The following is a 13,119-nucleotide window of genomic DNA, read 5'->3' as shown; positions in this document are numbered from 1 at the left end:
AGCACACTCCTCATGTTGATTTGGAAATTGCATGAAGGTATCCACCTTCGCTGTTCGGGAGGGGGAGATTATTGGAGTTCTCCCTCACAAGAGGATGAAAGAGAAATTAGTTCTCAGGCGACTCGAAAGCACGCCGCGCTAGATTGGGCTAACCAAGGCGCCAATATTTGGTTGGAAGTCACGCGAGCAGTCGGTGAGGGCATCTTGGCTTGACATTGGCTTTGCCGAGAGCGCGCCCGTGCCCATGCCTATGATTGCGGTTTCTAATTTACTACAGTAACCGCAAATTTTGATTTTTGGTATGTAAACCCAAAATAAGGTTTTGGAAAACCTAAGGAAACACAATTGAAACCCAATTTTGAGAGCAATAAAGATTGAGAGAAAACCCTTGCATCCAGAAAAGCTTGTAAGGAGAGAGGAGTAATCTAGTAAGGTGAGAGACTGAAAAGAGTGATTGTAATCTTCCTTCCCACTTTATAAAAGGATTAGCTCTTGTGGAAGTAGGCACCATTGGCCGAACCAAGGTACATCTTTGTGTTGTGGTATGCTTGTTCTTCTCTTTACATTAATATTATTATTTGTTGTTGATAGTTGTTTAGAGAGTTGGGCATGCTAGGTTAGTTGTAGTGGATATTTAGAATTTGTCTGGAGTTGTAGTGTTTCATATTACAATTTATCTGTGTAGTGAGGATAGATTGGTATCGGTATTAACCCCAACAATTTACCTATAAGATAAGTTAGGTAACTTGTCGTCAGTTGCCCCTTGCCTTGTTAACAGGCATTTCAGTGATGAGGTCAGTGCAGAGCTGCTTCTTTCTCAGTAGGTGGTGCTTCAATTAAATTGTTTGCTTGTCTGACTAGCAAGTATGAAGTATATGCCCTTGCTACTATGCACTATACTAAGTCCTGATGGACTTTTTCCTCGTGTTTACTGATTGGAGATCAGCAACTTCACTATAAAGCTGCCCGAGTCCCCTCTTATATATAAAACATTTGTAATGAGATCCTTGTACATCTCAATCCTTAGCCAAATTTATCATTGTAGCAATATAAAGAGATAGGTCTAAGTAAGTCATCTTGTTTCAAGTTTTAAGCCAGCAGCGGTGAGCTCTACCAAGCCCTCAAATACCATGGGGAACTTCAGAGGTGATGTTAGAGAGCTCTTATTACTACAAAATGTGACCTTCAATTCTTTTTCTTGAAAGTTACCAAGACCAAGCTACACCGATTTTGTAGAGCTCGATCTGGAATTCCTTTTTAGGGGAGAATTCGTGTCTTGTATTGCTGTTGTATCAATCTTTATTCATTTGTATATATGACGTCTTTCCCCTCCGAGTTTTGTGTTCATCAAATTCATTTGTGCATTCCACAGTAACATCCATATTAGCCAAAACAAGAAAATATGATCCCTCAGAAAGCCCATTAACAAAGGGATCCGGTTGGAGCCCAATATCCATATTAACCAAATCTGGATTTGCAACCGCAGGAGAAGGGTCCAAACAGACACCTCCCAGGCCTGGTCCAGAAACAAGAGAGCAGCCACTTGTCAACAGCTCAGCTTGGACGCACTCCCATTGAAGATCTCTCACAGGACTGTCTTTTATCAAATCAAGAATAACCAAATTGCTAGATGGCAAGCTATCATTAGTAGATGCCTCAGAAAAGGTAACATCCATATTGGGAACATGCCCGTTAACCAAAGACGGCAAATCTCCTTCATCTGTTACCATCATCTTATCCACCAGGACCTCATCAGAATTCCCATAACCAGCTTCAGAGGAAAGTTCAGTAGAAGAGATCTGCATACCTTTCCTATTGTATGATTGCATCCTGAGATCCATAGGAACACTCTTATTCAACTTATCAGCCTTAGGATCCCATTCTAGAACTTTTCTGGACTGAATACCAATCCCAAATTTAAAAGACACAGCTCATCCTATTTGAAAAAGGAAGAACAGAAGCAACAAGAAGTTTTTTGATACCCTCTTTAAAAAACAACGAATAATGAATAAAATCCTTGCATTTCTTATAATCATGGCAAATTAACCCATAACAATAACAAAACACAGGAAGCTTCTCATATTTGAAAAAAATCTGAACAGACTTATTTTCATGAAGATTAACCACAGCATTACTCACCATCCTCCTCCTAATAGGATACATAACTTGGACTCGAGAAAAGGAATTACCAGCATCAGAACCTCCTATAGAGTCAATAGCCACAACTAACCCAACAGCAGAGCCAATTTTATGAATATTCTCCCAAGAAGATCTTTCGAGAGGGAGACCAAACACCTAAATCCACAATCTAAACCCCTGAAACTTATAATTATTAGTAGGATTATCAGGTATCCATTGCTTAAGAGACATAATAAGCCCATGAACTAACTATGGACCATTTTCAAGAACAAATCTCAGTTCCTATTCATCTTCAAACCAAAATTTGAGTAAACCCTTAGATAAGAAAGTTATTGAAATCTTTGAATTAGTATTCCAGGATTTCACTAATTTATTTTTTATATCAACTTCATCAAATTTCCTCGAGGTGAAAAGTTTACCAATCAGAGATTTCTCCCAAAGTTTTCTCTTTATCATTAATGGAATTCGAACTAATCTCATCTGGGAACTTATTGATTTTCCACATAGACTCCATCTGGAGATGAAGACGGTGAAGCTCATCCTCTTCACTCTCATCAGGAATAAAATCAAGATCTGGACAACTCCTATTTGAAACCGCATGATTGAAAAAAGAAGATCTGGAAAAGAGAGCTTTAAAACTAGAAAGTAGATAAAAAGAGAGAGATAAGAGAGCCTAAAAGGGGGATTGGAAGAGATTGATGGAGGAAGCAAGAGAAAACAAAGATGAGATCTTAACTCAGGAAGAGGAAGGAAAAGAAGGGAGGAAGAGAGTTGCTACGCTCATATTTTCTCTCTCAGCGTAAAGAGTTTCCTCAGACATTAATTTTCTTCCCTCTCCACTCAGTTAACTTAGTAATATTTGCGCTTCATCCGCTTCTTAATTAGCTGCCAAGGAATTGCTCCTGTGCCAAAAGACATGACTGCAGCCTCGGAATCTGAGTTCCTAATTCAATTTTGTTTCATATGAGGAATCTCTATACTATATCATAGCCAGGTCATTCGGAAGCCTCCTCAACTCTCGAGTAGGCAAATTTAAATCTCCTTATTTACTTAATTTAGAAATATCTCACTCACTAAATTTAGAATAAGTCCTACTTTTATTAATATAATTTGAATAAGGTCATTTTGTTTATTAATAATTTAGAAACACTTCTCTAATGTCACTTAAATTAAATAATTACCCCATTTTTCACATTGAAATTAAAACAAGCCCTATTTTATTATTGATAATTTAGAAGAACCTTCCTAATCTCACTCAAATAACATAATTATCTCCTATTTTGTTTAAAAAAATAAAATAAATGAGTCTCTCCTATATAATTACAATTATAATCCAAATAAACCATGCTAACTATCGACCTGGAGGGACGGGCTTCAAGACTTAAAAAAACCGATGCGTAGTAAGGTTTGCATACTTGTTTAACTTAAACACCAAGACTCACTAAACAGTAATCAATGAATTGTCAGTGTCGATCTTTACCCTTGGAGAGAGTTCCACACACCAGGTTAATCATAGTTGGAGACCTCATAAGAATTATTTTACTCTTCGACATTTTTTTTTCCCCAGTCACTTAGTATTTTTTTTTTTATTTATTTATTTTTGGTATTTAGTATTCTAGTCAAGAGGACTCCGTGTCAATATATCAGGAAAATGTTAAGCCATGCATGTTTTGAGTTTTGACCTTAGGATTCAATTACGACTTCTAGAAGAAATCTTAGTTCAATACACATCCGTTGAGTCCATGAGCCATGTACGTGGCCGGCCATGAGCCAAATGAGATAACTTTTTAACTATACACAAAATCTGTTCTTCTTATGAACTTTGCAAAGATAGGATAGGAACAAATAATGATATTACACTATTATATTACTCTCTACTTTGTTTTGGCGACAAATGTTGGTCGGTAGGGCGGTAGTCTAACTTTGTTCCCACGTCAAAATCGTTTGAAAATGGAAAGAATAAAAAGTTAAAATGAAAAAACGTGTATTTTTAATCTTAAACAATCGATTATAGGCAAACAGAAAACAGGATTAACTAACTAAACTAACGTTGAAACAAAAAAATAATTTTCATCGTTATGGAAAAGAGGAAAAAGCAAAGTTTATAAAAAAAACCGCCGACCATCTGATAATGATTTATGCCACGTGGATCAACAGTCAACCTTCTCACCCATTCAAAAAAAACAAAGTCTTCTCCTCTTCTCTCATTTATATTTCAATCTCTTCCTGTAAAACTGAAAATCAAACTTAACAAAAATGCCATATTGTGAAACAAACAAATGCCAAAGCAGTGTTACTGAATTGAACAACAAAAATGGAATAAATATTTTTTACAGAACATATGGTGAAGGGGCAACAAAAGTCCTTCTGATCATTGGTAATGATTCTATATTTTGTTTTTTTTTTTTAACAAATTTTATGCAAAAGTTATATTCTCTTTGTTGATATATGTGATGGGCAATGATTGGTTTTGGAAATGATGGACAGGTTTAGCAGGTACACATGATTCTTGGGGACCACAAATAAAAGGAATAACAGGTACAGAGATGGCTAATGATGTTGAGTATGTGAAATTTGATCGAAAGATCGATAACGATGATGAGGTTAATGAGGGTGTTGAAGTTTGTGCATTTGATAATAGGGGGATGGGTAGTAGTTCTATTCCCACCAAGAAATCTGAGTACACGTGAGTTTTTAATCATTTTTTATGTAATTTCAATTGCAAAATTTTCTTGTAGTGAATATTTTCCCATTTTGAGGTATGCTGTTTTTTGGTGTTGTATGGTTTGTAGTACAACAATCATGGCGAAAGATACAATAGCTTTAATGGATCATTTGGGTTGGAGTAAAGCTCATGTGTTTGGGCATTCCATGGGTGAGTTCCTAAACCTCTTTTGTTTACTTGTTTTTGTCAACCAATTCGAGCTGTTTGAATAAATGGGGTGAGTTTCTTCTTCTGTAGTTGGCCTAAATATATAGTTTGTATGAATTTACTGTCGTAGCTAACAAGTACTATTAGAAACACACGAGTGAACCAGTGATTAAGTTGATTATTTTGAGGCCTAGTTGTTCAGTTTACTAAGCATGTTCTTGTACCGACAGGGGCAATGATAGCTTGTAAGTTATCAGCTATGGTACCTGATAGGATACTATCATTGGCTTTACTTAATGTAACAGGCGGTGGTTTTGAATGTTTTCCAAAGGTACGCTATAGCGTTTTTCCACACTGAAAAATATTTGTATGTTATATTGTGTTCCGTACTTGTGGATTCAAACAATGCTATGAATGTGTAACTACCAATTTGATAGAAGTTTGTAGCTCTAGAAAGTATTTGATCTTAGGGGCTAGAGTTCTATTCTTTTGTTTGAAAGTTTTCTTCTTTTAGCTTATAAATTATAACTTATAGTAGATGTTGGTATTGATGATTCTTCAACTTGAATACACGTCTGAACTCTTAAGAGTGGAAGCTATTTTGGTAGTTAGCACAAAATTTCCTTTTCCCACAGATTATGAATGAGAAACGTCAAAGCTATGGCTCACTAGACCAACCTGTTATTGTATTGTAGTGATATGTCAGATCCTAGTGTTAAGAGTCTAATAGGAAACTCGGTTTGAAACTCATACTTTCTATTGATATTAAAATCCCAGTGAACAAGAAAAAAAAAGATGAAAGAAGCAAAATGCTGATATGATTTCAAGAGAAGGGTTTGGAACTCATACTTTTCAATGCTTTCCAGCTCCGGATTTTATCTTAACTGGAGGATTTCAGAAGCATGTTGACTTCTTTGTGATTGTGAATACACAGTATTTGCTTTAACAGGGTTTGCTATTGTATTGGAGATTGGAATTCTTGATAAACCATTCATACCTCGTATACTATTCACTGAATATGGCTTTTCTTAAGGTGAAAAGAGTATAGTTAAAGGATTGAAAATAAATGTGTCACTTGCTAAAGAGTAAAGAACCTTCATTTGTTTAAGGTGGCATTAGATAAGATAAGTATTACAGTAGCTGATACAACCTAAATGAATAAAATGTACTATGAAATCTCTGCCATATACTGATGCGGACATCAGTATGGTCAAAGCCCACGGGTTGCTTTAGGCGGCCTTTTTCCTTTCTCTTAGTTGGTTGTTGATATCAAGAAACCAGAGATGGAACATCTAGAAGAAAATTATCAAGGTTTGAATGCCAAGTTTGAAGCTATGCAAGAAGCCTTAAATGCGCTTCTAGCTGCCCAACAACAAAATTCTAAGTTTAATCTACATCATATACTTGCATCAAATTTTTGGTAGCTAAGATCAACCTTTCTTCTGAAGTAAGTGATAATAAAGAAGATAGAGAGATGACGAGTGTTGTTGCAGCCTATGCTGTCAAGGGTGAGGTGAGGCGCTAGGTTTCCCAACTTCTTCCTTGGACAACAACCATCTATTTTCACTAAAACTTTCTGACTTTGGCACCTTGGTTGCCACAGCGCCTTGCCTTGGTGTCTTGGTGACCTTGAAGAGCAACTTCTGTATATAGGTAGCTATGATTCTTAATATTCTGATTGATGTATTTGTTACCTTTTCCAATGTCAACCTATATCTGGTATGATCGTCAATATCTTGAAAGTTCAGGAGGTTTAATTTGACTTGGACATTACTTCTTATTTGAAGAAGAAAAAGTTTCTTAAGAAACAATAATGTATCCAGAAACCTCAATGATGTGAATCAGTCAGAGATTGTTTTTGTCGACATTAAATCGTTTTTGTGGATCTCATATGAATACAGCAAACCAAGAGGTGATTCATCAACTATATTGAGGCTCTTTTATTATTTGAATAAACCCTATCAGTGCCTCTTGGAAGGAAGCCACCATACTACTGATTTCTAAGCTGTGTAGACTGTAGAGTGTGTTATATTAGCCCCTCTTCGATATGAAGATGTCAGTTTTCGCCAATCAGATTGCTGTCAAGGCTCTTCAATGCTTGAATAGCAAACCTTCCTGCTGATTTCTAAGCCACGTAGGGTTTGTACGATCACCCACTTTGGATAGGAAGATGTCAGTTTTTGTTACGGTATTAGAGGAAGTCTTATCTTAGAATGTAGAGTTATATGAAGCAAAAGATCTGATACATTTTGTGCCTAAAGAAAAGTGTGCTAACTTTTCGATTTGCAGATTGACCGAAAAATGATATCCATAGCACTGCGTTTCTTGAAAGCAAAAACTCCTGAGCAACGGGCAGCTGTTGACTTGGATACACACTACACAAAGGTCAGATGGCACTATATATCCGTGTGTAACATGGTTTCACAGATACATCAATTGTACAGTTTATTGACATTTGTTTCATTTGCAGGAGTACCTTGACGAATATGTTGGACCCCACACAAGAAGAATGATTTTATATCAAGTAAGGAACAAGAATTACTCGAGACAAGGGAATATTACATCTAAGCATATGAATGCCTTCTTTTGTAAATAAATATAGTGCCTAGATATCCACCCTGCATGGGCACACTACAAATGCTCATTCTATACCATTTTCAGTTGATTTGCTGAAATAATTGGAACAAAAGGTTTATAAACATAAATAATAAGATAGCAATGTTATTTTTGGAACCTATAACCCGGACTCTAGCAGATTTTTACATTGCAATAGTTCTTTGGGTGTGGTTTTGTCTAAATTTCTGAACACGGAGTTGAGTTTATATCAGAGTTTATATAGGGACATTGAATGAGATATCTTCCAAGGAATTTTCATTAAAAACCCCAATATCCCATGTTATAATTTGCTCAATAAATCTAAAAGGATTATGTTGAGTCTACCAAGTGAAACTACATAGCACGTATGTTGGATTAGTGGCTAGATTCTTGAAAGATGACAATCATCACAGCTTAGCATTTCCAGAGGCAGTGCTCGATTGATAGTAAATGAATAACTGATAAGGTTATTACTCGTATGAACTGTTATAGTGGCACTAGACATTGTTCTATTTGGTGAAAAATTTTACGTGTTAGAGTTTGGATAGGGGAGTGCTAGGAGATGTTTGATCCTGTCCCAAAACTTCTGCATAGATGAATATAATATTCTTTCAGTGAAACTTAACGCCAGGAAGGTCTTAGTTTCAAGAAAGGGAAGACCTCCTGCCCTGACATCTTCTCTTAGCCACCAGTGGGGGCAAAAGCGGAGTGGGGAACCTGTGAAGCGAAAGCGAAGCAGGGAACCGCCCTCTCCTCTCGCCCTGGCATGAGAAGTTGTACGGGGCAGCTGGCATGAGAAGTCTTGGTAGGTTTTCAATCCTAGTAGCGTCTAGTACTTCTTCAACCTGATCGTTCTGATTGAAGAAACTCAAGTGTTAATTGCATTACACATTGTGTAACATGAATGGAATCATCTCTACCATTCATGAATGTAACATGAATGAATTTTTCTTTTTCACGATATACATATCTACCATCTTCTCAGTTAAGGCGACTGCAACCTTTTGTAGGAATATGTCAAAGGCATTTCATCGAGTGGCATGCAGTCTAATTATGGGTTTGAGGGCCAAATCAATGCATGTTGGACACACAAACTGACATCTAAAGAACTCCAAGTGATCCGCTCTGCTGGGTTCCTTATCTCCGTCATTCATGGCAGGTTAGTACTCAACATTGTTATCTTCTCCTATTCTAACCAAATTTGAGAAAAATTTATAGCCAAATTGATCCGATCTTCTCATGCGTATAGGTACGACATCATTGCCCAGATATACCATGCAAGAAAACTGGCAGTGAGAATGCAGCCTTTTGCAAGAATGGTAGATCTCCATGGAGCGCATCTAGTAAGCCACGAAAGACCTGAAGAGGTAATTGTTTATAGGGTGAACTAGTGTTACCCCCCTACTAGATGAGCCAATTAGGATTTCCCCCCCCACTAGATGGGGAATTAGGGTCTCCCCCCTAAATACACACAAAAAAAATTCGGTCAACCCACTTTGACTTTTTTTTTTGTGTGTATTTAGGGGGGAGACCCTAATTTCCCATTTAGTGGGGGGAAATCCTAATTGGCTCATCTAGTGGGGGGGGGATAATATTGGTTAACCCTTGTTTATATTCTTTTCTTAGCAACATAAAGCGTATCTAAATTTCAATATTTGACATAAATTTCATCTATAGATATACTCATTGCTATTTCACTTGTAACTTCATTCTCTTGTATTACTTTCAGGTTAATCAAGCTCTTCTAGATTTGATCAAGGCATCAGAACTGAAGTTGAGCCCCCAAGATTGGTCAAACTTGCCCATGGAAGGCAAAGGTAGGCACATATTTATGTTGTACAAAATTGTTAGTGCATACTTTGATATAGTTATTTCTAACATGGTTGCATCTTGTTAGGTGTGTGATCCAAGATAAGTTATAACCTGCTTTATTGATTATTCCCTTATACATACATAGGCCCTTATTAATAAGCATTATGTTCTCCAGGGTCAGTTATAGGTACGCAGACACCAAGTGGCAGGAGTACTGGGGAAGGAAACTGTTTGTCCTACATGCTTGACTTTTTAAGAAAACTACATCGTATCCTTCTGTATATATTTGGTCTTTTTGCGATGGCATTTGAACAAGGACGGAAAGTTTCGGGAAGTGTAAAGCCTATTAGAGTTGGAACCTCTGTCTCATAAGGTTTGATAATTTTCTAGCAAGAGTTCACGATTATTTGTTAAGGCTGTTTGCACTTTGCAGTAGTTAAAAGTCTAATAGACTCTCTCTTTGTTGACAGTACATATATGTTCATGACCTCGAATAACGCTTCCATCAATAGACAATTGAATATTTGAGGGTAGATAAGCTCAGATCCACTAGACTCAAGTACCTACGAGCTCTTTCTGAAAGGATGAATATTTGAGGGTAGATAAACTAGACTCAAGTACCTACGAGCTCTTTCTGAAAGGAGGACGATGGTCATGTATTGAACACTGTAGATTATCAGATAGCATGAAAGAACAAGATGATGGGACAGGATCAAGATGGTTTTTGATAACTAACCTACTTGGGGCATTTTCTTATTATATCCCTTATTATAGCAATAAATCAGAGAGACCCAATCAATTGGGTCTTGTTTGATCACAGAGGAGCCAAACGAGTATTTCTACGCCAATTGAGAGTTGACTGTTCCGTAGAGCATATGCGGTGGGAATAAGATGTAATGAAGAATGTAATACTTAATTTTGTTAAGTGTTGTTTCAGCTCACAAGGTCAGAAGAAGCAACCACAAATATGGTGGTTATTGAACACGACCAGAGAACAACTAAAATTGGTTTTTACTTTTTTCCTTCACAGGGAAAAATGTTCAGAATACATGCCTACGTCGTGATGGTTGGGCTGGGCCCGGTGAAAGACTAAATATGTACCTGTCGGACACAATTTATATTGGGCAGACTCCAAAAAAAACAATTATTACAAGTGTGTCATTGGTTTCAAAAAATCTAAAAAAAAAACAATTATTACAAGTATGTCATTGGTCTCTAAAAAATTGAATTCGAAACTCCAAATTTAAACGACCCGGTTAGGTCGTTTGGATTAAGTCTCAAACGACTTGGTCACACCGTTTGGGACTTAGTCCAAATGACCCGGCCACACCGGTCAAGAGTCCAAAAAACAGAACTTTATATTTTTTCAAAGTTCAAATTTCAAACGACATGGCCACATCGTTTTGGACTAAGTCCAAACGGTGTGACCATTTTTCTAATTCAAATCCCCAATGAATGGCACACCGGCCCCTGACCGAAAGTCCAGACGGTGTGGCCAACGATGTGGCCATGTCGGTGGAGACTTAGTCCAAACGGTGTGGCCATTTTTTTCTAAGTCAAATCCTTAACGATATGGCCACACCGCCCTGACCGGACCGAGTCGAACCGGTGTGGCCATGTTGTTTGGGATTTGAACTTTGAAAAAAAATTAAAATTCTATTTTTTGAGCTCTTGACCGGTGTGGCCGGGTCGTTTGGACTAAGTCCCAAACGGTGTGGCCAAGTCGTTTGGGACTTAGTCCAAACGACCTAGCCGGGTCGTTTAAATTTGGGGTTTTCGAATTCAACTATTTTGGGACTAATAGCATACTTGTAATAATTGTTTTTTTTATAGATTTTTTAAGACCAATGACACACTTGTAATAATAGTTTTTTTGTGAGAGTCTGCCCAACACAAATTGGAGTCCGTAAGTAACAAATACCTTAATTAATCACAAATGGCATTAACATCAAACATGCTATCAATTAAGTTGCTGTTATTGATAGTAGTCAACTAAATGTTGGTACGGTGTTCCTTATTCTATCATATGTTCATATATCTATGATCTAGGTATTGATGCAAGTGTGAAAAGTTCGCTTGTTGAGAAGTTCTTAAGGAACACATCTATATCTATATGTAATGACTAATGAGTAAAAGAGCATGACAACAACTTACAAGTTACAAAACACAGCACATACACAAAATCATTGTTTTCGGCACAAATGAATGAAACACAGCACATACACATAATGGTCACTAGTACTGGTGAGCAGTATCCGGTCAAATTTCCAACCAGGGCCCAGAATTAGTTGAGGTGCGCGTAAGCTGTCCGGACACCCGGTTACCAAAAAAAAAAATGAAACAAAAAGCTGGAACAAAATGACGTTAATAACTTAATGTGATAGTCTTAAAGAAGCAGAACTTAGCATCTTCTATGTAATTCTAGTTCCCATCAGAAAGTGTAACATGAAGAAAAATAATAAAACGCCTTAAGAATGATATTAGAGAGATACTTGCCTTCTGTTTTTCTCCTGTACGTGTGTGACGTGACGTGATGAAGAACATTAAAGGTACAAAAAAAACAGGATGTGGAGAGTGGAGAGTGGAGAGAAACGATTTAAAAGAGCTAAGAGAGAAGATTATTCTGTATTGGCTCCATAATATGCCACCCGAATATACTACAAAATATGCTGACTTCAAAGGTCCACCGATTTTTGGAATTGGTCGTTGTTTAATCTATCAGGTCCCTTGTGTCACTATAAAGTTACACTTGGCCATCTCGAAAATCAGAAAATTTACATGCATATTAATTGTAAACTTCCTAAAAGTAATTTGATTACATCAGTAAAACTAAAAGAAAAAATGGCAAACTTACGCGATTATTAGATAAAATCATGAATCATGATCATCGCCAACATAACATGGTGAGTGGTGATTTAGATCTCATCCTGGGTTCGTGGGCCTATCGCTGAAAATATTATTAGAATTTATTGCGGAATAGGAAACTAATGATATCATTTTATGGATTCCATTTGTCGTCACGAAAACCATCTCTAGGTGGAGGCAAATTCGGAGTTATCACCTGTCTAGCCGCATCTGTGGATGCAAATTTGTAATTTCATATGTGGATGCGAATGCGGCACGCCAGTGGTAATGTCAGGCGCCAATACTAATGTCGTCCAAACTTTTTTTTTTGACTTTGACTAGAATACCGCGCCACTCTTAATGTTGCCCAAACACTTTTTCAATTTGGCGCGTCATTGCCAATGTCGCGTGGGGGTTTTTTCTTTTTCTTTTTTAAACTTTTTTCAACTTGGGCGACAGTAGTAATGTCGCGCGACAGTATCAATGGCACATGGTAGACCCTACTCCAAATTTGTGACTGATATTTGCCTCAATCTAGAGTTGGTCAAATTTTGAGAGGATACTTTCCTCAAATTTTGGTCTCAAACATGCAGGTGATAATACCACCACCTAGAGATGCTCTTAAAGCATATCCATGGGTGGTACTTTGAGTTCAATTGTTTGAGGAGACCGAATTAGGCTAAATCGATTGAACCAGCCTCTAACTCCAAGTAGAGATACTTGCAAAAAGATGGTACTCAAAAGATACTAGATAGCTTTGTTAGCAATTTTCCAAATTATTCGCGAATAATACACTAATCGAATTTTCAAAGGCCTAAACGTTTAATACTTCTGTATTTTCCAATAATTCGGAATAA

At 37.1% G+C, this 13,119-nt stretch overlaps 1 protein-coding gene across 1 annotated transcript; it reads left to right on the top strand.

Annotated features, from left to right (window-relative positions):
* The first annotated feature begins 4,245 nt into the window (after nucleotides 1-4,245).
* LOC147482194 (alpha/beta-Hydrolases superfamily protein) lies at nucleotides 4,246-10,466 on the top strand. Its single transcript, XM_086578026.1, has 11 exons — nucleotides 4,246-4,516; nucleotides 4,627-4,825; nucleotides 4,932-5,014; nucleotides 5,242-5,342; nucleotides 7,301-7,396; nucleotides 7,482-7,535; nucleotides 8,617-8,765; nucleotides 8,856-8,973; nucleotides 9,336-9,423; nucleotides 9,594-9,791; nucleotides 9,889-10,466. The coding sequence occupies exons 1-10, from the start codon at nucleotides 4,396-4,398 to the stop codon at nucleotides 9,788-9,790; spliced, it is 1,206 nt and encodes a 401-aa protein (XP_086434152.1). The 5' UTR covers nucleotides 4,246-4,395; the 3' UTR covers nucleotide 9,791; nucleotides 9,889-10,466.
* The last annotated feature ends 2,653 nt before the right edge of the window (nucleotides 10,467-13,119 follow it).

The sequence above is a fragment of the Coptis chinensis genome, chromosome 8 (assembly GCF_015680905.1).
Source record: "Coptis chinensis isolate HL-2020 chromosome 8, ASM1568090v1, whole genome shotgun sequence".
In the NCBI taxonomy this organism is placed as follows: Eukaryota; Viridiplantae; Streptophyta; class Magnoliopsida; order Ranunculales; family Ranunculaceae; genus Coptis; species Coptis chinensis.
Note: the sequence above shows the minus strand (reverse complement) of the source record. Positions and strands in the feature narration are given on the sequence as shown.